The 27,061-nt window shown below is 33.6% G+C and overlaps 1 protein-coding gene across 1 annotated transcript; it reads left to right on the top strand.

Annotated features, from left to right (window-relative positions):
• On the top strand, positions 1-26,145 carry LOC113119674 (integrin beta-8-like). The gene is made up of 14 exons (XM_026289294.1): positions 1-561; positions 1,623-1,708; positions 2,946-3,117; positions 3,211-3,457; positions 6,068-6,233; positions 9,279-9,437; positions 9,544-9,639; positions 12,913-13,002; positions 13,311-13,454; positions 17,320-17,677; positions 17,907-18,129; positions 19,938-20,224; positions 24,436-24,596; positions 25,594-26,145. Exons 1-14 carry the CDS (start codon positions 456-458, stop codon positions 25,714-25,716), a joined length of 2,418 nt encoding a protein of 805 aa, XP_026145079.1. The 5' UTR covers positions 1-455; the 3' UTR covers positions 25,717-26,145.
• The last annotated feature ends 916 nt before the right edge of the window (positions 26,146-27,061 follow it).

The raw sequence follows: 27,061 nt of genomic DNA, 5'->3' as shown, positions 1-27,061 counted from the left end.
CTCAAAAAGGGAAAAAGGGGGGAAGAGTGGAATTCCTGCTCCTCCTCTGTACAGTACCAGAACACTGCCTGAGTGACTCAGTTCACACAGAGGTGGGCGTTCATCAGCTCCACTTTCAAAATCACTGCAATGAACAGCAGTGAATGCAGTCTTTTACGTCGCCGAGCACCTTTCAGGGATGACGCGCGGACGGTGACCTTTCCGCGAGGATACGAGGAGAGAGAGCGCGCATGCCGAACGCGGCGCGTCACCTGCGCGTCCGATGCGTAAAAGCGCGCGCACTGCGGTTCCGCCGCGCTTCTTCTGAATCTGGAAATTAGGATCAGGAGGTTATTGGGTGAAGCGAATTGCCCTCCTTTGTTCGCGCGGATGAGGGTCTGACGCGTTCCAGGGGGACTTTCAGTCGCGGTTCACACACACACACACACACACACACGCGCTCTCTCTATGCTGCTATGACTCCCTGCATGCGTCTGTATTGTGATCTGGTTGCTCTTCGCAAGCTGCTGCTGCTGCTGTTCTTCATCTCGGTGCTGCTCGTGTGTGTCAGGTCCGATTCGGGTGAGTTTGGCCGTCGATTGTGACCCGTCCACTGTGCGTTTCATTGTGTGCATGTTGTCATGGTGTAGAGATCGCGAGCTCGTGGGAATGAATGGAAATGTCAGTCAGGGGTTTACACACGGGGCAAGTTATCACGCCGCTCTCAGCTTCTTAAAAGCATTTAATAACCTATAATACAATTTAAATACATATAGCTAGTAATAGTATATGTGGCCCTGGAGCACAAAGTCTTAAGTGTGTTAAGCTGAATGAATCATCATTCCATTGATGTATGGTTTTTTATGATCAGACAATATTTGCTATTTGAAAATCCGGAATGTGAGTATGCAAAAAATCTAAATATTGAGAAAATAACCTTTAAAGTTGTCCAAATGAAGATTTTAGCAATGCATATTACTAAACAAAAAATAAGTGTTGATATATTTACGGTAGGAAATGTTCAAAATATAGAACATAATATCATAGAACACTTAATATCATAATTATTTTTTTGTATAACATTTTTTAATTGTTATACAAATAATCTATTGCTACAAATATATCCCAGAGACTAAAGACTGGTTGTGCTCCATTATGTTTGTGGGATTTTTATGATCAGTGTCAGTAACCCACAGGTTCCTATTGTGACAACTTGCCCCATACTGTATAGTGGCACAAGAGGACCTGGTTCATTAGCAGGTTTCCCAACTAAGACCAGACTGACCTGCTAAAGAAGGAGTCAAACCCCCTCTATAACCAGATTCCTAAACCAACTGGAGCCAGACCAGCTAAAACCAGCCAAAAAAAAAAATGTTAAGTTTATTCATAAGTTTGTCTTAACCAACCCAATGGCATTTAATAGGCTGTATGCATACATGTTCTGTTAACATGTTAATATTCTAACTGAGGTTAATATTCAGTGGCGTGATTAGTTTTATTCGTTATTTGTGATGTTTCTGAGGCCGTGTCTTTCCAAACAGAGCGCTATTCTGTCCTGATAGGGTCTGTGTTGGACACAAAGGAGCGCTGAGGACCTGAACGCTCGCTCATTCATGTGTAAATGTCTCTGTCTCTGTGTTCAGCGGATAACCGATGCTTGTCATCCCTCATCTTCACATGTGAAGACTGTCTGAGACGCGGCCCTGAATGTGCGTGGTGCTCTCAGGAGGTAATGTGTGTGTGTGTGTGTGTGTGTGTGAGAGAGAGAGAGAGTGAGCTCAGCTGCTATTGTTGTATCTCGACACACTGCTCGAGGTCTGAGTGTGTGAATTGCCCTTGATTGGTGATAAAGCACCAGAGCCCTAATCCCCAGAATGCACCGGTGATCGTGGGAACCCATAAAACATCCTTTGTGCCCTATTTACCCCAATACTAGTCTGAAAGCACACATTAGTCACTGATGTGTACATGCAAGTGACAGGGTTGTACCTTTTTAGTGTAGTGAAAATGACTTGCAAAATGTAAACATAAGTATTGGACAGAAAATAATTTTTTTTTTGAAAAGTTGCATTGGCAACAAACTGAAATAAGTTTAAGTACTAAAATGATTCAAATAAAAATGGATTAAAGCTAATTAGAAGTGTAGCACAAAAACAACAAAATGACTAAAACTTAGAATATAGAAATAAAAGCTAATTCAAAATATTATTTGTTTTTAATTATAAAAGTACATGACAAAATTATTAAACCTTAAAATATAGAACTATTTCAAAAATATTAATAAATAAAATAATAGTATTTAAATAATACTAAAATGACACTGGTTTAACAAGGAAAAGTATTTAATAAATATTTTAGTGATTATATAAAATATTTTCACTTTATAAATTAAAAGAATTAAAAGTCCTTCCAAAGATTAGTAAATTAAATACTGTAATGCTTGTTCAGTAAAGTACGGTTGTGGATTTGTCAAGAAGTACTAACATTATATCATTATGTATTAAATAAAATAAATGAAAGTGAAAAATATATATTTAACATAATTAAAATTAAAACTGAAAAAGATCAATTTTAAAGTTAAAAGCCAATTATAAATATGAATTAATACCATAATAATAATAATAATAATTTTTTCACACTATTAATCAAAAGTTAGTCCTTCCAAAAAGTAGTAAATGAAATACGTAAACACTTGTCCATTAAAGTCCGTGGTTTGGTCAAAGTTTTGGACGCACAATTGATTTAAATGTTTTCTTTGTATAAAAAGTCTTGCGGATTCCCAGGATTGTGGTTCAGATCATTAAGTGTCTGCGGCGCTCGGCACCAGTCAAACTAATCCCTGACCGACATCTCTGATCTAAAGAGCTTTCAATAATGCCAAGCTACACAACAGTCGCCTTGTTTCTTGAAGAAACAGGCATTAGCCGTGACCCTTGACCTGTCTGACGGCTTGTTTACACTGACAGAGGTTTCTGGACGGGGCTCATGTGAGTCAGCGATGCGGATCTGTGTCTGACCTGCGAGTGCGGGGCTGTGAAGAGGCTTTTATCCAGAACCCGAATGTGAAAGTGAAAGTAAACGCCACTGTCGGCAGCTCACAGGTGTCACCGAGAGAGATCGACATCCACCTACGACCAGGTAACGTCTGATCGTTACGGGTGCACACTAGCGACCTATAACACCTTAGAGATAGTTCATGTCGCATTGTGATGATGTCACTTCCTGTGTCAGGCGGCGAGGCGTCGTTCGTGGTGGAGGTGCAGCAGCTGGAGCGCTATCCTGTGGATCTGTACTATCTAGTGGACGTCTCGGCCTCCATGCAGGTTTATCTGGACCGGCTGAAGACGGCGGGTCTGGCTCTGTCTCATCTGATGAAGGAACACTCCAGCGACTTCAGAGTCGGCTTCGGCTCGTTCGTGGATAAACCGCTGTCTCCTTACATCGACGTCCATCCCTCCAAACTCCTGAACCCCTGCAGGTGAACACACCCGACCCAAAACTGCAGCACAGCAAGCCAAAGAATGAATGACGACTTAATAGTAATAATTCAGAGAAAACTATTCTCAAAATGAATTTAAATATTTTTTATATTTGTATATTTATATTTTGTAAATTTAATATATTTTTTAACATGATTAAATAAGTTATTAAATAATAATGCATTGATAAAATTAATATTTTATGTAATTACAATTATATTTAAATAATAAAAATACAAAAAATAGTAATTTCACCTGATAATAGTGTGTTTTAAATATGCAATTAAGTCAAATATTTATTTAAAGATTATATAACCTAATGAGAAAATAAAAAAGAAATAAATTAATAACAGTTGAACAATAATAATAATAATAGTTATTAATATTATTATTATTATTATTATTATTATTATTATTTAACTAATAAATATTATGTTATCAAATAGTAATAAATTAATAATCTATTTTAAAAAATACAAATAATTATTATTGTTATTAATAATAAAAAATAATAATTGTACTTAAATTAATAATTAGTAATTAAAAAATTATGATAATAATAATATTAATTATTATTATTATTATTATTATTATTAATAATATATGATTAAATAAGTTATTAAATTATAAAAGATTGAAAAAATATAAATTTTATTACATTAATAGTTTACTTTTTTATAAATTTTAATATTGAATTATAATAATTATATTTAAATAATAAAAACGGAGTGATTTTAAATGTGCAGTAAAAAAAAAATCTTAAAGGAACACTCCACTATTTTTGAAAATAGGCTAATTTTCCAACTCCACTAGAGTTAAACTACTTGACTATTCTCTAGTTACATTGTGATGTGATGTTACAAAATAAAAGTTACACAAAATAGCTGGGGACTATTTCAGGCGCTGTGTAATATCACTGCGCCTGCTGCACTCAAAGATCCTTGATTATTACACCGGAATGAGACTATAGCTCCTAGCTATATCAGCCTAGAAAATGTTTCATTTTCCGTCGGTCTTAGTACACGATGTAACTACAGAAGAGTCCAGATTTAAATAGGAAAAATATCTAAACTCTTTGGTCATTTTTGAGGGAGATGCTAACGGTCTAATCAGATTCAATGATCTATGCTAAGCTAAGCTAAAAGTGCTAGCGCCAGACCCGGAGATAGGCTGAATGGATTCAGAAACGGTAAAACTCAACTGTTTAACTCCAGGAGAGTGTTCCTTTAACAAATCATCTAAACAGCTACAGTATTTTACAGCTCTATTCTCTTCAGTTTTGACTCGTATGCGTCTACTTTTTCTTTTGGAAAGGGATTTTAGGAGGAACATGCGAGCTGATACTTGAGTTCTTTTGTAAACAGTGTGACTGTGTACTTCATGTTTCTGAACTGAGATTGGCACAGAATCACACAGCTCAGTTTTTTGGAGGAGAACAAGGTTGTTTTGTCCACATTGTCCAGATTGTATCTCTTGTGAAACCTCTTGTTGCCTTTTTATGAAGGACATCGTTTTTTGTATTATTATTTATTATTATATCTTTGTTCCCTGGAAGCTCTTGACCTTAAAAATCATTCATTAAAGTGCAAATAGAAAAATCCAACAGTATATTTAATATTTATTTTCTGAATAAACTGCGCAAGATATGCATGCTTATGAGTATTTACTTTATCGCAAATATTTCCCCTAAAACTCTTCAGAAAAATAAATAAACGGACAAATTAAATTCATTTCAGTTTTAGTCATTTTAGTACTATAATAATAATAATAATAATGATGATGATGATGAAGTACTAAATGACTAAAACAACAATTGTATACATTTTTATTATTACATAATTATATTTACATAATAATAATAATATTGAATTATAATTGCATAATTACATAATTATACAAAAACAAATACAAAAAATAAATAATAATAATAATAGTGATAATATTCCTCAAGTATTTATTTATATTGTTATTTACGTAATTACGTAAATTTAAGTAATTTTAGTACTTTTCAATTTTGTTTGTGTTTTTGTCATTTGTTATTACTTTATATCTTTAGTATTTCTATTTTTATTTATATAATTTTATAATTATATATTTATAATTATCATTTTTTAATTATATAATTTTATAATACTAGTATTTCTAGTATTTTATTTATTTTATTTCATATATTTTATTTGTTATTATTGTTATTAATATTTTTATTTTTTGCATTTTGTTGTTTTAGTTTTTAGTGGTGCTTTTTTTATTTTGTATTTTCGCTTTTATATAATCTATTTTATTTAGATTTTAGTTTTAATTCTACTCATTTTAGTTGTTGTTGTTGTTATTATTATTATTATTAACAAAATTATAATTTGTTGTTTAAAGGGGGATTTTGTTTGTTCTTTTTTGTTTACATTTCTCTATTTAACATTTAGCTTTTTGCTTTATTTTTATTGCAGTTTTAGCTCGAGTGGTTTTAGTACTTCATCATTTTTCCATCTAATGGTCATGTTTTATTTCAATGATCAAGGTTTAGTTCACAGGAAGCAGAACTGACTGTGCTGTGCTGTAGAAGCTGTAGAGCAGATTGATGATAACTCTGAAGTTGTCTGTGTGTGTCTCAGTGATTACGAGGTGAACTGCAGGCCGGCTCACGGCTTCATCCACGTCCTCCCCATCACACACAACATGACGGAGTTCACGAGGGTCATCCAGGAGCAGAGGATCTCTGGGAACATGGACACGCCGGAGGGAGGCTTCGACGCCATGCTGCAGGCCGCTGTCTGCCAGGTAAACACACCTGAGACATACACCGCACACTGGTGAGGTTTGGGTGATTGCAGGTCGTTGCTGTGTAGTTTCTGTGTGTTTTGTAGCATGTTGCAGTTTGGTGGGTTAATGTTGACTGGGTGGTTTTTAGCATGTGTTTAGTAAGCTGTTATGGGAGAACCGTCATCTCTGTTTGAGAAAAAAAAAACTAAAACAAAACCGTGCTTCTCCTTTTATCCATCAGTTGAGCTCTAGTTCTGAGATGCTCAAATCAAAGGAGTTCACTTTTATGAGTGATTATTTAAAATGTTTAATTGTTTATGTATTTATTTATTAGTATTTATCTTTTTAATAATAATTACACTTTTTTTTGTCAGAGGTGATTGCTGTAACATTCCTTACTCGCTTGAGTAAAAAACGCTAGTATTCATTTTAGTAATATTATAGATTTACTTATTTTTAAATGAGCCTTTATTTGTTGCATATACTTATCATTTCTTTTTAATATTATGACTTTATTTGCTTTTGTTGTGTATTTATTTATTTTTAGTTTTTCTAGTAATTTATTACGTTTGTTTATTTGTTTTTTGTTATGTATTTATTTATTATTATGTTTTTATTTTATTTATTTATATATTTATTTATGTTTGTTTTGTAATGATATTTTCTTTTTTGTCGTTAATGGTGATTGCTGGATCATATTCCAGTTTTATTTATTTTTATATTAGTATTTATTTATTTATTTATGTATTATGAATTTATTTACTTTTTGGTATTTATTTATTCATTTTATTATTATTTTTTATTTTAGTATTATAACCTTTTATTTTATTTTTCTATATTTTTTTAGTATTTTCTTGAAATTTTATTATGATGGATTTATTCATTTTTATTATATATATATATATATATATATATATATATATATATATATAAATAATATATTAAATGTATAATATATTTGCTAATGGTGATTGCAAGGTTGTCTTCATTTAATTCATTTTTGGTTCATTTATATATTTAATAGCGCTGTCAAGCAATTAATCACTATTAATCGCATGCAAAATAAAAGTTTGTTTACATAAAATATGCATGTGTTATTTGTATATTTATTATGTATATATAAATACACACACAAAGTATATATTTTGACATAACATATCTTCCTGAAATATTCATACATGTGTGTGTATTTATTTATACATAATAAATATGCACAGAACACATGCATATATTATGTAAAAGAAAATAATAATTAATCTATAATAAATTTATTTATTTTTTCTTGTTAATAGTGGTTGATTGGAATTTTTTTTTACTGGCTTAAATCACCCTAAAATATTTCATGCATGATATAATAATAATAATATAGTGATTATGGTAGTATTATGGCTAATATTAATTAATTAATAGCTTTTTAATTGTTTTTTTTTTATTGCAATTATTTATGCATGCATGTTTTTTCTTCAACCAAGCAAAATTATAAATCATCAAAGTCAGATCTGAAGAATGATTAAAGTCTGAGGCCCGACAGCGCAGGGTGCTTTACATGACACATCTCATCTCATCTCGTCTCAGCACAGAGCAGCTCTGAAGCAAAACAAAGCCTCTTTATGGGATCCGGCCGCTGGGATGTTTCCCGGGAATGATAAGCGGATGCTTTCTGAGCCGTGGGCTTGAAAGGTTTTGTGACCTTGACTGAGTTTCAGTCTTCGTATGTGCTTCGGCGAGTCAGAGAGAAACCAAGCGTTGGCTCTCAGGTGAACTAGCGCTTGTCGTCATGCATGACTTACACAGATGTAGCTTTAACAGATAGCTCCTGTCGGCATCTCGTCGGGGTTTTCAGTGAAACATTACTCATTACTCCTGGCAGCTGAAAACACTGGACTCGGACGGTTCGTGTTTAATTAGTAACACAGGCTCAGGTCACAAGAGTCCACTCACAGCCTCTCATGAGGGAAATTATGACCTTTTATTTTTTGGATTAATGATTATTGTATATAACCGTTAGTGTTGTAAGTATTAATTAATTAATTCATTTATTTATGTATTATTATCTGTCAAGCAAAGGTCATTTAAGCACTTCATCCCTAAGATATGATTTAAGGAATGATTAATTCAGTCGTTTCTCATCCTGGCAGAAAAACCCTCAGCTAGTGCACTTTGTCTTGTATTAGTAACTCGTATAGTTTGTTCATTTGATAGTATTTGTTTACATTCTTTTTATTTATTTTATTTTTATTTATTTCTACTAACAAATATATATATTTGAGTTTGGGTGTTTCTGACAGAAATCTGTCTGTTTTGCAGCAGTGATTTTCAAGAACGCTGGCAGTGATTTATGGGAACACACACAGCGACTCATTCAATCCGTGATTATAGCACTGGTTTAACAAATATGTGCATGAAAGATGCTCGAGTTAACTAAATGCAACGTCTGTGGTTACAAGTAAAAATGCAAATAAATGGGCACATCCCAAAAAAAAAAAAAAATGCTAAACTCCAAAAAAAAACTACATTACCCATGATGCTGTGCAGAAAATTCCACCAATCAGAGGTCAGCGAGGAATGCTGCAAATTATGTAATTGTGTCAGTCTCGATAAGTTCTAAAAATTCTTATTAAAAAATATCTATTTTGTTATAAATATAAAATATATTGCTCAAAACCAAATTAACTTTAGTTTTTCTCTCATTTAAATAGAGATATTATATATACTCTATCTTGTTTAGTTAGGTTAGGTATTTTTTTTTCTGCATGTTATATTTTTGTGTTTTTTCTATTTTATTTTTTTATTCTTTCTTTGTTTCGTTCCCAGTTTGTGTTTTTTATTTTTTTTTTTTTTTATCTTCCTTTTAATTTTTTGCTTTTATTAAATTTTTTGTATTTATTTATTGATTTTATTTTTGCATGCTTTATCATCTCTTTCAAGGAAAAATTGTAATTCTGCACTCTTTTTCTCAAAGCTTGAATTAGGGGATGATCAGTCCAAGCATTGCTCATCCTGGCATCTGAACAGCTAAACACACTCTCCTGCAGGTTAGTAATGCTTGCTTCCTCTCTGCAGAAAGACGTGGGATGGCGTCCCGAAGCGAAGCGTCTGCTGCTGGTTATGACAGACCAGCCGTCTCATCTGGCTCTGGACAGTAAACTGGCTGGGATCGTGGTTCCTCACGACGGCCGCTGCCATCTCGAGGATAACATCTACTCCCAAACCACCACCATGGTACCATTAACCAGAAGTTAATTCAGCAGCTGCATTGTTATTATTGTAGTATACCACAGTATGCACATGATGTTTGTACAGACGTGTTGTCGTTGTTGTTGTTTAGGAGCACCCAACAATCGCTCAGCTGGCCGAGAAGCTTCTGGAGAACAGCGTTTACTCCATCTTTGCAGTGGACCAGGTGCAATATCGCTGGTATGAGGTAATGTCTCTCCCGCACCATGAGTTTGGGTGTTTCTGACAGAAATCTGTCTGTTTTGCAACGGTGATTTCAAGAACGCTGGCAGTGATTTATGGGAACACACACAGCGACTGGTTCAATCCGTGATTATAGCGCTGGTTTAACAAATATGTGCATGAAAGATGCTCGAGTTAACTAAAGGCTCTGGATTAAATGCAACGTCTGTGATTACAAGTAAAACTGCTAATTAATGTGCACATACCAAAAAATGCAAAAAATGCTAAACTCCACCCAAATGAATTACCAGAGGTTCATGAATAAATGGTTCCACCTCGAAATTATTATGAATAATGATTTGACAGCTCAGATTGACTTGATTTTCCTCATATATTCATGTTTAAAAACAAAAAAAATAAAATACAGTAGCTTCACATTTCTGCTGTTAAAGCCATGTGCATCTGCTTATTTTATTTCGACTTATTTTTAGTAGAATTCTGTTTAGCGCCTGAATTTATGTTAAAAAAAACACACAAAAAACTACATTACCCATGATGCTGTGCAGCATTGATTCCACCAATCAGAGGTCGGCGAGGAATGCTGCAAATTATGTAACTGTCTCGATAAATTCTAAAAATTCTTATTAAAAAATATCTATTTTGCTATAAGTATAAAATATATTGCAAAACCAAATGAACTTTAGTTTTTCTCTCATTTAAATAGAGATATTATATATACTCTATCTTGTTTAGTTAGGTTAGGTATTTTTTTTTCTGCATGTTATATTTTTGTGTTTTTTCTATTTTATTTTTTTTATTCTTTCTTTGTTTCGTTCCCAGTTTGTGTTTTTTATTTTTTTTTTTTTTATCTTCCTTTTAATTTTTTGCTTTTATTAAATTTTTTGTATTTATTTATTGATTTTATTTTTGCATGCTTTATCATCTCTTTCAAGGAAAAATTGTAATTCTGCACTCTTTTTCTCAAAGCTTGAATTAGGGGATGATCAGTCCAAGCATTGCTCATCCTGGCATCTGAACAGCTAAACACACTCTCCTGCAGGTTAGTAATGCTTGCTTCCTCTCTGCAGAAAGACGTGGGATGGCGTCCCGAAGCGAAGCGTCTGCTGCTGGTTATGACAGACCAGCCGTCTCATCTGGCTCTGGACAGTAAACTGGCTGGGATCGTGGTTCCTCACGACGGCCGCTGCCATCTCGAGGATAACATCTACTCCCAAACCACCACCATGGTACCATTAACCAGAAGTTAATTCAGCAGCTGCATTGTTATTATTGTAGTATACCACAGTATGCACATGATGTTTGTACAGACGTGTTGTCGTTGTTGTTGTTTAGGAGCACCCAACAATCGCTCAGCTGGCCGAGAAGCTTCTGGAGAACAGCGTTTACTCCATCTTTGCAGTGGACCAGGTGCAATATCGCTGGTATGAGGTAATGTCTCTCCCGCACCATGAGTTTGGGTGTTTCTGACAGAAATCTGTCTGTTTTGCAACGGTGATTTCAAGAACGCTGGCAGTGATTTATGGGAACACACACAGCGACTGGTTCAATCCGTGATTATAGCGCTGGTTTAACAAATATGTGCATGAAAGATGCTCGAGTTAACTAAAGGCTCTGGATTAAATGCAACGTCTGTGATTACAAGTAAAACTGCTAATTAATGTGCACATACCAAAAAATGCAAAAAATGCTAAACTCCACCCAAATGAATTACCAGAGGTTCATGAATAAATGGTTCCACCTCGAAATTATTATGAATAATGATTTGACAGCTCAGATTGACTTGATTTTCCTCATATATTCATGTTTAAAAACAAAAAAAATAAAATACAGTAGCTTCACATTTCTGCTGTTAAAGCCATGTGCATCTGCTTATTTTATTTCGACTTATTTTTAGTAGAATTCTGTTTAGCGCCTGAATTTATGTTAAAAAAAACACACAAAAAACTACATTACCCATGATGCTGTGCAGCATTGATTCCACCAATCAGAGGTCGGCGAGGAATGCTGCAAATTATGTAACTGTCTCGATAAATTCTAAAAATTCTTATTAAAAAATATCTATTTTGCTATAAGTATAAAATATATTGCAAAACCAAATGAACTTTTGTTTTTCTCTCATTTAAATAGAGATATTTTATACAATAAAAGTTCATGGTGACCATTCGCTGAAAAAATTATATATATTTTAATTAAATAAATACTTTTAATCAGCAAGGATGCGTTAACTTGATAAAAAGTGACAGTAAAGACATTAGTAAAGTTACAGAAGATTTCTATTTCAAATAAATGCTGCTCTTTTAAACTTTCTGTTCATCTGTGAATCCTGAAAAATAAAATGTATCACAGTTTCCACAAAAATATGAGGCAAACACAACTGTTTTCAACATTAATAATAATCAGAAATGTTTCTTTAGCAGCAAATTAGTGTATTAGAATGAAAGTTTTCGAGACCAAAAAAGTAATATACAAATTGTATTTTATTTTATTTTATTTTATTTTATTTTATTTTATTTTATTTTATTTTATTTATTTTATTTTATTTTATTTTATTTTATTTTATTTTATTTTATTTTATTTTATTTTATTTTATTTTAGACAATTTACTTCATGGTGACCAGTGGCTGGAACATAAAAGTATTATTTTTACTTTTTTTTTTATTTTATTTTATTTTATTTTATTTTATTTTATTTTATTTTATTATTTTATTATTTATTTATTTATTTATTTATTATTTTATTTATTTATTTATTATTTTATTTATTTTATGATGCTGTACAAGACAATTCCACCAATCAGAGCTCGGCAAGGAACGCTGCTAACGATGTAACTGAGTCCATCTCAAAACTCAAAATGCTAAAAAGTATTTACTTACAGCTTTAAATGAATAGTTTTATATTTCAAAATCATGTCTAATTCAGTTATGTCCTTTGTAATGCTTAATGGGATTGTAGTTCTTTCCCTCATTAAAGCCGTCTTGTCCTTTTATCCTATTTTCACATGCTTTTCTGCTTCATGACGTTCAAAGTTCATAATGCTGTGATTCCCCTCAGAGCGTGTTGGTTCAGTTCATAACTCATAACGCTTTAACAAAGTTTTTTTTTTTAAATCCATCTGGTGAAAAATTAATAGAAACAGAACCAACGGCGCTGAGTAAGTGGGTGGCACAGATGCACTCGATTACTGTAAGCACATTTGTTTTGAGCAGCAGAGGCATGACTCAGTATTCGTTTTCTGTCGAGTTGTATTTTAAACATGCTTCATCTTTCCTCTGAACAGGATCTGCTGGACCTGATTCCTGGAAGTTACGTGGGCCCACTCGTTTCCAAAGCATCAAATCTAAAAGACTTAGTAGTGCAAGCCTACAAGGTAAACAGCTTGACTTTCTCTTTTGCTCCGCTCTCTCTCTCTCTCTCTATCTCTGTCCACTCAAGGACAATTTGATTAGAAGTGCAAGAGGTCCCAAACATTTCAGAGCACTCGCTTTCGGTTTAACGGGAAAAGCATCAGCTGTAATGCCAGAATCTGTTCCAACATGTGTTTAACAAGAGCAAGCACAACAATGCATTCTCCTTCCCCAAATCTTGTGATCCCAGCGAACAGAAGCCTGCATTATAAAGGGCCTCTTCTGGAGACAATGGGCTCTTTCTGAGCTGTTCTCCGTTCTTCTCTTGCAGAGGCTGCTGTCGGATGTGGAGGTGCAGATCGGGCTGGAGGACGGCCAGGCTCAGCGCTTCCAGGTGAACGTCTCGGCTCTCTGTCCCGACGGATCCACTGTCTCTGGAAACACAAAGTGCTCCGGCGTTCGGCCCACACAAACAGTACGTCTAATTCAGTACGGTGCACAGAGATTAAATGTGCTCCAATTATAAGACTTAGCTCGGCCAAAAATAATGTTTGCTCACCTGCATGTTGCTCAAAACCGTATGATTTTAATTTTCTCTCATTTTAAAAGGAAATGTTTTCATGCAATGAAAGTTCATGGTAGCTGTCAAGACCAAAAAAGTGACGGAAATATTTTATTTATTATTTTATTATTATACAATGTAGGTTCATGGTGACCAGTGGCTGTAACATAAGATAGTGAATATTTAATTTAATTTAATTTAATTTAATTTAATTTAATTTAATTTAATTTAATTTAATTTAATTTAATTTAATTTAATTTAATTTAATTTAATTTATTATTTTATAAAACGCCATGGTGAAGAACAGTTATCAAAGCTAAAAAAAAAAAGTACATGCACTACTATATTTATTTTATTTCATGTTATTTTCTTTTATTAAACAAATACTTTTATTCAGCAAGGGTGCATTAAATCGATCAAAAATGACAGTAAAGACATTTATAATGTTACAAAAATATTTTTATTTAAAATATATGCTGTTATTTTGGTCTTTCTATTCATCTGTGAATCTGACAAATAAAATGTATCACAGTTAAAAAAAAATAGTGACCTGCACAACTTTTTTCAACACAGATAATAATCAGAAATGTTTCTTTAGCAGCAAATCAGTTTATCAGAATGATTTCTGAAGATCATGTGACACTGAAGACTGGAGGAATGATGCTGAAAATACAGCTGTGCATCAAAGAAATAAATTACATTTTGCTATATGTTCACATAAAAAACTGCTATTTTAAATCATAATAATATTTCCTATTTTTATGTACTTTTTTGGAGCTTGACAGCCTATTTACATTTGTTGCATGGAGAAAAACAGCCTTCTTTATGCATCTCCATTTGTGTTTCAAAGGAAAACATCATGTTGGTTTTGGTGGATGATGATATAATTGATATTATTAATAGTATTTTTGTTTGAACTGTCATTTTAAGGTTATACATGCCTTGGAGATGTTTAGTTTAAAGTAAAGGTTTACAGTATCTTCGGTTTATTTTGTCCCATGAGAAAATAGTACAAGCTAAGTAATTACTGTGTGCTGCACTGTTTATAATGCCACACATTTATAAACTGTTTTATATGATCATGTGACCTGTGTTGAAATCTCCAGCACATTAGGAACATAGCAGAGAGGCCACAAACCCAAATATAATGCTGTTGCATCACAGTTAGATTTTGACATTTTCTGAAGAAAACACTCTTAACATCTCGGTGGTGGGTTTTGCACAGAAAAACACAATTCACATTTTCTTCAAGAAATATTGAAAAATCTTGGTTTACATACAGTACCATTTAAAAGTTTGGGCATTTATTAAAGAAATGAACACTTTTAATAAGCAAGCATTCGTTCAAAACATTTTTTTTAAATCCTCCTTTTGTGTTTACAGAAGAAAATAATACAGATCTGTGTTATTGTTAACTGAAACTTATGCTAAAACTATTAAAATGAATTTTTTCAAACGAAATAAAGGTGAAATAAAATACAAATCATGAAATAAAATCACGAATCATTTGAGCCAGTTTGGGGATCGCAAATTATTTGAATCAGTTTGGGAGTTCGGAGCGGAATCGCGAATCATTTGAGTCACTTTGGGAGTTCGGAGCGGGATCGCGAATCATTTGAGTCACTTTGGGGGTCGCAAATCATTTGAATCAGTTCGGGAGTTCGGAGTGGCTTCGCGGATCATTTGAATCAGTTCGGGAGTTCGTAGCGTGTTCGCGAATCATTTGAGTCAGTTCGGGAGTTCGTAGCATGTTCGCGAATCATTTGAGTCAGTTCGGGAGTTCGTAGCGGGTTCGCGAATCATTTGATTCAGTTCGGGAGTTCGTAGCGGGTTCGCGAATCATTTGAGTCAGTTTGGGGATCGCAAATCATTTTAATCAGTTTAGGAGTTCGTAGCGGGTTCGCGAATCATTTGAGTCAGTTTGGGGATCGCAAATCATTTGATTCAGTTCAGAGTGACTTCGCGGATCATTTGAATCAGTTCGAGAGTTTGGAGCGGGTTCGCGAATCATGTGAGTTAGTTCGGGAGTTCGTGGCGGGATCGCGAATCATTTGAGTCAGTTTGGGGATCGCAAATCATTTTAATCAGTTTAGGAGTTCGTAGCGGGTTCGCGAATCATTTGAGTCAGTTTGGGGATCGCAAATAATTTGATTCAGTTCGGAGTGACTTCGCGAATCATTTGAATCAGTTCGGGAGTTTGTAGCGGGTTCGCGAATCATTTGAGTCAGCCAGTCAGGGCTTGGGCGCCGAGTTGCATTCTGGGGCGTGGCGGCCATGTTGCTAGCCTCGCGAATGTAAACATACAGCAAGTTGAACAAGAAGAGAAGAGTTGGGAGAAAGAAAAAAAATTTTAAATCGCGAAAAGGTTGTGGGATTTATAGGGATACGCTAAAATAGGGATGCCAGGGGCCGGTATATGGACAAAACCGGCTCTATTAACGGTCTGGATCCATATGAAATTCCCAACATATAACGTTAGTGGAGTACCTACGGAGACTTGCTGCCGCACTTTTGCAATACAGATATCTTCGGCTAACGTGTTTGTTTTGTGAGCGCCTACACTTCAGAATAGTTCCGAAGCTACTAGTCATTGAAGTCTCATGTACAGTTCACAAATGGATGGGTTCAGGAGCTGCAAATCATAGAACCCCGGAACAGCGGCAAACAGTAACGTTATACAGTAATCCGGTAAGCTGCCCTCCACCTAGCTGCTAGTTTAGTAACTGTCGGTGCTAACAACCATTCACACATGTACTTTTAATTGTGTTTCAAAAGTGTAGTTAGTAACTGTCAACCCTCCCATTTTTTTCCGGGGTTCTCATGTATTTTAGCTCTTTTCCCGCTGTCTTCCCGTTTTAGTATTTTCCTGTAAAATATCCCGTTAGCCCTTCAATCGCACCTGTTAGTCTCCGTGCACTTCTTCTTCTTCTTCTTCTTCTTCTTCTGGTGTTTAATGGCGGTTGGCAATCTCCGTGCACTTGGTTCAGAATCTGTAACTAAAGTCACGTTAGACCTAGCTTCACAAATCGCTTAACGTTAGTTAATGCAGCAGTTTTGTAGTACGACTTTTTGCTGTCAGCAGAGGGATAGCAACAAAAAGAAAAGTATTTTGGATGAGTAACCTGAGTAATTTCCCTTATTTTCAATGTTGACTTAAGCTATATAAATGAATATTCAGATGTTATGGTCTCAGTGGTCGCGCCTCCAAGCAGGAAAGCGGTGGAAAGTGAATCCATTCTCATTTTGCGCTATTACACCCCACAATGTACATACAATCCCTACATTGCATTCATATTTATATTCTGTATATACTCTGCTCAATACTGTATATAGCAACTCCACTGTACATTCTGTATATTTACTTACTCTGCACTTTTATGTATATAAAACACTATATTCATGCACTTCTGGTTAGATGCTAACTGTATTTCATTAGCTCTGTACTTGTACTCTGCATAATGACAATAAAGTTGAATCTAATCTAATCTAATAAGCCATGGTTGCAATCTGCCATAAAACTAAGAAGAAGAACTAACGTCATTGACAGGCGACTGCTCTGCCCCGTGTCGCTGTTTAAAATGTGAATTTTCTCATGATTTAAAATTAGTTTAAAACATTAGAGATATCGTTAGTAATCAGCTGGACAAAATATATAGTGGTTTTTGAATATGTTACTGTAAGTATCTTACGAATTGCCCCTTTATTTGTAAGAGTGTAGGTCAGAATGAGATCTGAACTGTGGTCAGTGAGGTCTGCTCTGTGTTTGTCCCGTCTCAAGGTTTTCTTCAAGGTGACTGTAGGCATGATCGGGTGTCCGGAGGACGGCGGCGATCGAGATGTGGTGATGTCCGTCAGACCCGTGGGCTTTAACGAGTCGGTGAGCGTCCGGATCCGTCAGAGCTGTGTCTGCGGCTGTGCTCAGACGGGCCTCTGTCGGGATGACCCCTCGTCCTCGGACTGTCCCGCGGACACCAGCTCCTGTAGAGCGCACCGGGGCGCAGCCGTCTGCAGCGGACGAGGGCTCTGTAAGTGTGGGACGTGTGTGTGTGACTCCAGCAGACTGGGACACATCTACGGGAAGTTCTGTGAGATGGACGACTTCTCCTGTCCGTATGTGACGGGCCGGGTCTGTGGAGGTGAGCGGTTTAAAGCGTTAGTTCACCCAAAAAGCAATATTCGGTCATTACAAACTTGTAAGAGCTCTGTTCATCTTCAGAACACAAATTAAGATGTTTTTGATGAAATCCGAGAGCTTTCTGACTCTACGTAGACAGCCTTACACGATCAAGGCTCGGAAACGTATCCGCGTGCATACATTGCATACGCATATACGTCATATAAATAGTTTCCTTTTGGACGTTTCAGGACACGGCCGGTGTGTTTCGGGTGAATGTGTGTGTCTCTCTGACTGGACGGGCGAGTCCTGCGACTGTCCCGTCTCCACCGAGAGCTGCGTGTCGGACGACGGCCTGATTTGCAGCGGCTGGGGAAAGTGTGTGTGCGGCAAGTGTGTGTGTGACGACGCTCGGCGATCTGGAGCCTTCTGTGAGAAATGCCCCATCTGCTACAGCTCCTGTCAATCACACTGGTAACCGCTCGCACTGATTGGCTAATACAGCTGTCAATCACACAGTTAAACACGCACTGAAGCTGCATACCTTTCTAAAGGGGCTTCACACTAGACTTTGCCCTCTATTCACTTTCATTCATGCGCATGTGAACGCAGGAATGCAAGAGAAAAGGTTTTGTCTTCAGCTGCACACCAGAGTTAAACTGCGAATTTATAAAGAAAAACACGTTTGACCAATAGAGGATGTAACCGTCCTGAAAAATTGAGTAGATCAGAGATATTTATTGATTAAACTATTTTAAAGCTTTATTAAATGAATGGTTACACTTTATTTTAAATTGTCCTTGTTACAGAGTAATTATACATATAGGTAATAATTAACTACATTTGTTGGGTTACTTGCGATGCACATTTTATTGTTATTACACTGTATTTGATTAATAATTAAGAAAAAAATAATTATAATTAATTATATCAATCATAATTAATTTTTTTAAATTTTTATTTTATTTTAAATTAATTTAATAATATTTTTTATATTTATTAAAAACAGACAGGGAATATGACATCATATCCTGTTGCCCATATTTTTTGTATAAAATAATTTTTCATGCTGAATTTTGTTGGACTGGCACTTTAGGTTTTGTTCTTAATGGGAAACAAGTGTACTGTATACTGCGCAGTACATGCTGTATGCTATTATTGATTTTGCATTTGGTGTACGTGAAGAATACTAGTGTACTACAGAATGCACAGCATTTAATGTATATAACTTTTAAGAGTTGCAAGTAAAATAGTATGCAGTATTCAACAATCAAGTACACAACCTTATCACATTGCATGTGTCATTTAAATTCTTAAATATTTTTGCATACTTAAAGTTTAGCATGATCACCCATCTTCTGAATTAAAATCCAAGTATTCTTTATAATACATGTTAAATGTCTCCACTGTTTGTGCTGAAATGAAATAATGAGCCACTGATAACGTTCCCAGCTCGTTCCTCCGACTGGAAGTTGAAGGTCAGATCGATCACATTGCATTGTGGGATGCTGTATTCAGTGCAGTGTGCTCTGGCTTTATGCCAAACATTGGCAAATGTCATAGAAATAGATTGAGCCGCTCTGAACATTGCCTAAATTCACAACATAATCTAAAGTGTCGGTCACGTGAAAATTGTTAGGGATGCATGATCGCTCACTTAGCACATGCATCATATGGATTAAGACTACATCATGAATAAAAACATTTAAATTATAATGCACAATATTATAATACACTATATATACACATATATACACTATAAACTATATATATATATATATATATATATATATATATATATATATATATATATATATATATATATATGCATAAACAAAATAATTATGTATGTATGTCTGTATAGTTCTTATTAATTTTTAATAAATGCATCTTATTACATCTGGTTAGACTAAATTAAAATAAGAAATTTTAATTCAGCAACTAGCTGAAAAAAAACATGCATTTATTTATTTATTTCATTTTAGTTATTCTTTATTTTAATTCAAGTAAGAAAAAAATGTTTTATTGGTTTACCTTTTTAGTTTTAGCAAATTACCCTGATTTATATAATTAATTATAATTCTTAATTTATTATTTATTAATTTAAGGTTATTTAAAAAATGCAAACAATATGTTACAAAACTTTAAATATGAAATAATAATTTTATAATTGTACATGATCTACTCTACTTTTCTGCAACAAGTTGCAGCTTGGCTGAGTGTTCAATCTGTGTTATCTGCATCCTAAAAGTGTTCTGTCCTAATAATGGTGTAATCCTCAGGAGCTGTGTGAGGTGTCACCTGTCTAAGGGCCTGGGGTCAGACGCTCTGCAGCTCTGTAATCACAGCTGTGCTCCGGCGGTGCAGTATGTGGACGACGTCTCAGGTACTACAGCACAAACACAGAGAGAAACACAGGAGGCTGCGGTGCGTCTGAATGAACTGTGCTGTTGTTCAGATCTGCTGCGGGGGAAACACTGCCTGTATCCCAGCAGTGAGAAGTGTCAGCACCGATTCCTGGTGGACTTGGCTTCGGATCGGCCTCAGCTGCACATCAGTCCTGATCCTGGTGAGGAAATCAGTCCTTCTCTGCATCCGCTCCTCCTCCGTTTTTCCCTTCTCTGTTCCACAGCACTGACAAATTAGAAATCATGTTTCACTCGCAGTGAATGTGAAAATGAAAGTTTATTTTAAGACTGTTTGTGACATTATTTTCAGCACATTTTCCCATCTAATTCTCATTGCTCTAATGTGTCGAGTCCTGATGTTTAAGTTAGGAGTTGATTTTCTCATTTGATCCTTTTTTTTTTTTTTTTGGTATTTACATTTTATTTAAATTTTAATCAAATGCAGTTCAACAGTGATTGCTTTTCCATGACGTATACATACTTTACAGTTTTATGTTAATATATAAATATTTTACAGTCATTATTTTCCACATTACATAATGTTAAAAGTGAATTTTTGCAATACAGTAGTACAATGTTTTTTTGTTGGAATTTTGGAATTTCTTTCCTAATTGTAGTTAATGGATTATTTCATTGTTTTTAAGATTTATTTGTATTTTTATTTTTATTTTTATTTATTTTATTTTGTAGTAAATCAAAGTGATTTACTGAAAGTGTAGGCTATTTTTTTTTTTTTTTTTTTTTGGTATTTTATATTGTATTTCTTTAATATTTTTATGTTTCATTTATTTATTCAGCATTTTAATTTATTTATATTTAATTTATTAATGTATTGATTTATTTTATTTTATGATGAATACAAGCTATTTTTTTTTTTCATGACTTATGGTTTGTTTATTTAATTAGTATATTATCATTTATTAGTTATTAAAATATTAGTTATTAGTTTTTTTGTGAATTTTCAAAAGTCAAAAGTAAATTTATTTTTATTTATTATTTTATATAACTATTTATTAATTTACCTTTATTTATTTAATCATTCATTTATTTAATTTGTGTTTTCCTTTGTTTATTTATTTAAATTTGTATTAATTTTGTATTTTATCTATTAATTTTTATTTAAATTTTTGTAGTGGCAACATTCAGGAGATTCACTCTTCTTCATGCTGATTTCTTGCCAAAAGGAGTCCTCATTGATGTCTAGAAAGAACTTCTGATATATTAAGCAGATGCATTTTTAATGCATTTAAAAAATGTATTTCTTTCAAATTCTTCACTGTGCTGGTTCAGTCGTGTCAGGCAGATACAGAGGTTCAGGGAAAGGGTTTGTTTAGGACAAAAGCATCCAATAATTCATTCTTAAGCTAAACAGCGGCCAGATGTTTCTGTTGTGTGCTGTTACGACATCAGCAGCAGCTGAACTACACACATCCAGTCCTCCTGTTCTCAGTGGCTCCCATCCACTCACACACTGACATTTAACAGGTTTCCATGGTGATCTGGAAGCAGCACACACACACACACACACACACACACAAAGGCTCGTGCTGTTTCAGTGCAGCACTGAGGGGGCGTTTGGTGTGTCCCAAACGCCATTCAGAAGAGAGGCTTTATAAGAGAGAATGTGCAGGAGAGCAAAACAACACTATTGAGATCTCCACAGTGTCTCTGTTGCTCTGATGTGACAGTAATGTGATTAAACGGAGAGTCTACTGCTTTATTAAGCCTCGTTCACATCACAGATGATCATTATAACTTCAGGTGCTGCTCGCGTGGTGGTCAAAAATAACCCATATTTACTTAAATAAAATTAATGTACTATATTTTAGCTTAATTATGTTAGCCACTTTTTGAGCATAGTAAATGACATTTCTGACTTAAATCCTGAATGCACTGATTTAAGTTTGGTCTCTTTTTAAAGAAGGCACTTGGCTACTATTTTCAAGGTTTATATGAAATATATATTCTCCAAATCATGTTTTACTCTGAAACGGCATGAAAGTCAAACCCATGAATCAAAACAAATTTGAGGTTGATACGACAAACAAATCAGCTTTCAGTAAGATTTTGTTTTGGGTGCAGTACCAAATGCTTCCACTAGATTAAATTGGCTTCCTATTCATTTCCGATACGCTCATTTTTGTCACTAAAACAACAAGTACAACGTTTTTTTTCCAGGACCATTTAACCTTTCAGAAGCGTCCATGTATATACGTCCACGTCCAACTATAAACAATAACAACACAGGAACGATATCGTTGGAATCTTTTCAAAATGTTTCTTTTTCTTTTCGGCTGAAAGAGAATTAAAAACACTGAGAGCCGATAAGAATCCATCCTGCTTTAATGAGCTTTAATAGTATGGATTGTTTTGATGTGACAATTATATTTTTGTTAATATTTTGAATTAGATCATATTTTTACATTTCTCTTTTCATTTTAATATTTATTAATTTTTTTGGCATTTTGTCTGTATAGATATAAATATTTTGTTTTGTCTTTTCTATAATTTTCAATATTATTTTTGAATATTTCTACTTATCTGTAATTTAACTTTTTCAATTTTACTTTTATTATATTTAATGATTTATTACTGTAAGTGAAACCTTTCTAATCTAACATTTCTATTCTATTCTATTAAGCTTTAATTGTTTTATTCATTTTAGTACTTCAATATTGCCAGCTAAATATTTCTAATTTTCAGTGAAGTTTTATATAAGTTCAAGATCTAACATTGCTATTCTAGTCTAGTATATCAGCTCTATAAATTGCTATTCTATTCTTTTCCATTCTATTCTATTTCCTTTTAGTTTAGTTTTATTAATTTTTGTACCTTAGTATTGCCAGCAAAATATATAATTGTTAGTGAAGTTATATAAGTTCAAGATCTAACATTGCAATTCTATTCCATTCTATTTTATTCTATTCTAGTCTATTCGGCTTTATAAATTGCTATTCTATGCTTTTCCATTCTATTCTATTTCCTTTTAATTTAGTTTTATAAATTTTTATACTTTAGCATGGCCAGCAATATTTATAATTTTTTGTGAAGTTATGTAAGTTCAGTATCTAACATTGCAATTCTATTCTATTCTATTTTAGTCTAGTCTAGTCTATTCAGCTTTATTAATTGCTATTGTTATCTTATCCTTTTCTATTCAGCTTTAATTTAGTTTTATTAATTTTAGTACTTTAGTATTGCCAGCAAAATATGTATCATTTTCAGTGAAGGTGTATAAGTTGAAGTTTATCTAACATTCTATTCTATTCTGTTCTATTCTATTCTAGTCTAGTCTATTCAGCTTTAATTGAGTTTTGTTCATTTTAGTGCTTTAGTATAGCCAGCAAAATATTTATAATTTTCAGAGAAGTTGTATTAGAAGTTTGAGTTTATCTAACATTGTTATTCTGTTCTATTCTAGTCTAGTCTAGTCTAGTCTAGTCAGCTTTATAAATTACTATTCTGCTCTTTTCTATTCTATTCTATTCTGCTTTAATTTAGTTTTCTTAATTTTAGTACTTTAGTACTCCCAGCAAAATATGTATCATTTTCAGTGAAGTTGTATAAGTTGAAGTTTATCTAACATTCTATTCTGTTCTATTCTATTCTATTCTATTCAACTTTAATTTAGTTTTGTTAATTTTAGTAGTTTAGTATTGCCAGCAAAATAATCATAATTTTCAATGAAGTTGTATTTGAAGTTCGAGTTTATTCCAACATTGCTATTCTATTCTATTCTATTCTATTCAGCTTTAATTTAGTTTTAGCAATTTTAGTAGTTTAATTTTGCCAGCAAAATATTAATAATTTTCAGTGAAGTTGTATGTTAAAGTTTATTTAACATTTCTATTCTATTCTATCTATCATTAATTTAGTTTTATTACTTTTAGTAGTTTAGTATTGCCAGCAAAAGATTAATAATTTTCAGTGAAGTTGTATAAGTTTAAGTTTCTCTAACACTGTTATTCTGTTCTATTCTATATTCTATCCTATTCTATTCAGCTTTCATTTAGTTTTATTAATTTGAGTACTTTAGTATTGCCAGCAAAATATTTCTAATTTTCATTCAAATTTTACGTTCAAGTTTGTCTAACATTTTTCTATTTCTGTTATATTCTGTTATATTTCTATGCGGCAACTCAAGCATTTCTCATCCAATCTGCTCCACATTTATTTATCTTCCTCTGTTCGTTCTTACTGTATGTCTGCTGTTGACTAAACACTAACATTTTACGAGAACTGATGGTTTGTTTGAAGGGCGACTTCTGAGCAGGATGTTCTCCTGTGGGATCAGAGATGAGCACAGTGCAGTCATGTGTGGACTTTGGCTGATGTTGGTGTTGTTTATAATCTGGTCTCTGTTGTGTAACAGTGTGTGTTTGGAGTCGGCGGTACTTAAAGACGTTCCTCAGCACCTTCCTTCTGACCGTCACGCTGGGGATCGGTATGCTGGCCGTCGTCCGACAGCTGCTGAGAGCTGGAAACTGCTCGTGGCAGTCCAACCCTGATCCACAGTTTGACCACAGCCGCAAGGTAATGTGAGTTCATCTGTGTGTGTTCAGTAAGAGACAACCACAGCAGAGCTCAATTTTAAAGAAATGTTCACCCGCCCAAAAAAACTAAGAATATTTATATATTGACCTAATCAATGTTATTTTAGTATATGTATAAAATATATTTTTTTTTTCCAGTTTTATTCAAAGTAATTTTAGTTTTTTTATTTATTTTATTCTATTCTATTATTTATTTTTATTATATTTTATTTTATTATATTTATTTCTTATTTTCAATTAGTGTATTTTTTATTTCTGTTTTATTCTATTAAGCTTATATTTATTTCAGTTTTTTTAATTAATTTAGTACTGCACACAATTCATCTCTAATTTCTAATTACATTTTATAAGTTTTTTTATGTAATATCTTTTTTCTGTTATATTTATTTCACTTTAATTTACATATTTAAATTTTACTTCTATACATTTTTTATATTTTGTACTGCCAGCTGAACATACATACATATATACATTATTTCACAAAAAAAACCTTTGAATACTTTGTGTTAGTTTTAGTGTCTGTGGAGCACAAAAGCCTGCTCACCAAGGCTGCATTTATTTCATTTAAACACAGTAAAAATCTGTAAAATTGTGAAATATTATTACAATTTAAAATAACTGTTTTCTATGTGAATATATTTTAAAATATAATTTATTGTGTGATTTAAAACTCCATTTTCAGCATCATTCCTCCAGTCTTCAACGTCACATGATCTTCAGAAATCATTCTGATATACTGATTTACTGCACAAGATACATTTCTGATTATTATTATTAGTATTGAAAACAGTTTGATACTTCATATTTTTGTGTGATCGATTTAATTTTTCAGGATTCTCTGATGAATATTTCAAAAGAAGAGCATTTATTTGTAATAAATCTTTTGTTGCATTATAAATGTCCTTATTGACACTTTTGATCAATTGAATGCTTGCTTCCTTAATAAAAGATGCATTTCTCTTCCTGTCTGAATGCAGAACTCATACGTCCCCACGACCAACGAGAAGACCATCACGTACAGGCGGGACAGTCTGCCGAATCTCCCCGTGGAGATGCACTCACACATGCCCAAGAAGCCCCCGAGCGACGCCTGGCAGTGATGACCAGGGTCAAAGGTCGTCTAGAACCAAAGCACTACCTGAATGAAAACACAATCTTTCTCTTTAAGCACTTACTTCACGAGAGCAATATCCAGCGTGGGTTTTCTGACGGTGTTTTTCATTCAGTTTCTCATTTGTGATGTTGAATGGCATTAAATCTCTTGTCCTGAAGCCACACAGAAAAAGAGATGGTACGGTAAACCCTTAATGACGCGTTCACCTCAATAGGCCAGTTTTCTGCTGAGTTACTGTTTGCTTGTGTCTGTGAGCGGATGTGTAGGTGTGTTTGTGATATTTGTACTTGTTTTATTTTATTCGTCTATATGGCTGTGTTCAGAATAGAGTACTTGCACACTGTGCGTAATATTTCTGCAGGATGCATGCAGGAAATACACAGACCAATGCAACAGGCTTTACACTTCTAGAATAATGATATTTTGTTTGGACTTAATATCAATTAATCATGTAATCAAATTAAATAATTTGTAGATTTGTATCATTTTCATTTCAGTTTACAATTTAGTAATTTTACGTGCTTTTATTATGTTTGTTTATGAATAGATGAAAGCTAAATAGAAATGTTAAATATAAATGAAGTTATTTTACATTTCTTTTTTTAATTTTTATATTTTATTTTAGTAGGATACTTTAAATTCTGTAATTATAATTTGAGCAGATTATTATTATATTACTTTGTTTTAATAGCAATGTTCACAGTATGCACCTTATTTTGCGACACGGAAATGAACTATTTTATGTGTGTAGTCCAGTAAAAGTAAAACTTTTAGCCTACAAAATAGTGTTTATGATTATAGTAATACGCTAAAATAATATGATAAGCAATAATACAGCTAAAATAACCGGACGCGACTGATACCGGAAGTCTCGCAAATTCAAATTAAAAATGGCGCGCCGAGCTGATCCTGTATAGTATGCAGTATGCAGTACTCACTTCTGAACATAGTGTTTAGGAAACCATGTAATGCTGACTGGGATTAGTACCCCATCTAGTGTTCAACACACGCTTAACCATTTCTAACAACTTTAGCAGGGTTTTTTTCTGATTAATTTTATTTATTTATTTTGTAGTGAACATGGCATTGGGGGTTTATTGAATGTGTTCATATTTAAGCAGATATCCCAGAACTGTAGCCTAAGTTATTTTCCAGCACTTTTCCCAGCTCAATTTGTTTCCTTATACAACTGGAGTTTTGAGGAAGTTTCTTCCTACACTAGTTTACTGTATGTGCAGATCTGTGCTTAGCTGCTGGTCGGTATTTAAATCTGTTGTCGTGTACTACTGAGGGCCCTTGTGTCCCGGACAGCGGCCCTGTAACGCAGTGAT

This window comes from Carassius auratus, chromosome 19, assembly GCF_003368295.1.
Source record: "Carassius auratus strain Wakin chromosome 19, ASM336829v1, whole genome shotgun sequence".
In the NCBI taxonomy this organism is placed as follows: Eukaryota; Metazoa; Chordata; class Actinopteri; order Cypriniformes; family Cyprinidae; genus Carassius; species Carassius auratus.
The sequence above is the reverse complement of the archived record's forward strand: the minus strand, read 5'-3'. Positions and strand labels throughout refer to the sequence as shown.

What these genes read in the sequence shown, in the direction of transcription:
- LOC113119674 (XM_026289294.1), top strand. Translation starts at nt 456, where the DNA reads ATGACTCCCTGCATGCGTCTGTATTGTGATCTGGTTGCTCTTCGCAAG. An exon ending in GCGTTCGGCCCACACAAACA is followed by an intron (nt 13,455 to 17,319) that starts GTACGTCTAATT and finishes TCCCGTCTCAAG; the next exon opens with GTTTTCTTCAAGGTGACTGT. An exon ending in GACGGGCCGGGTCTGTGGAG is followed by an intron (nt 17,678 to 17,906) that starts GTGAGCGGTTTA and finishes TGGACGTTTCAG; the next exon opens with GACACGGCCGGTGTGTTTCG.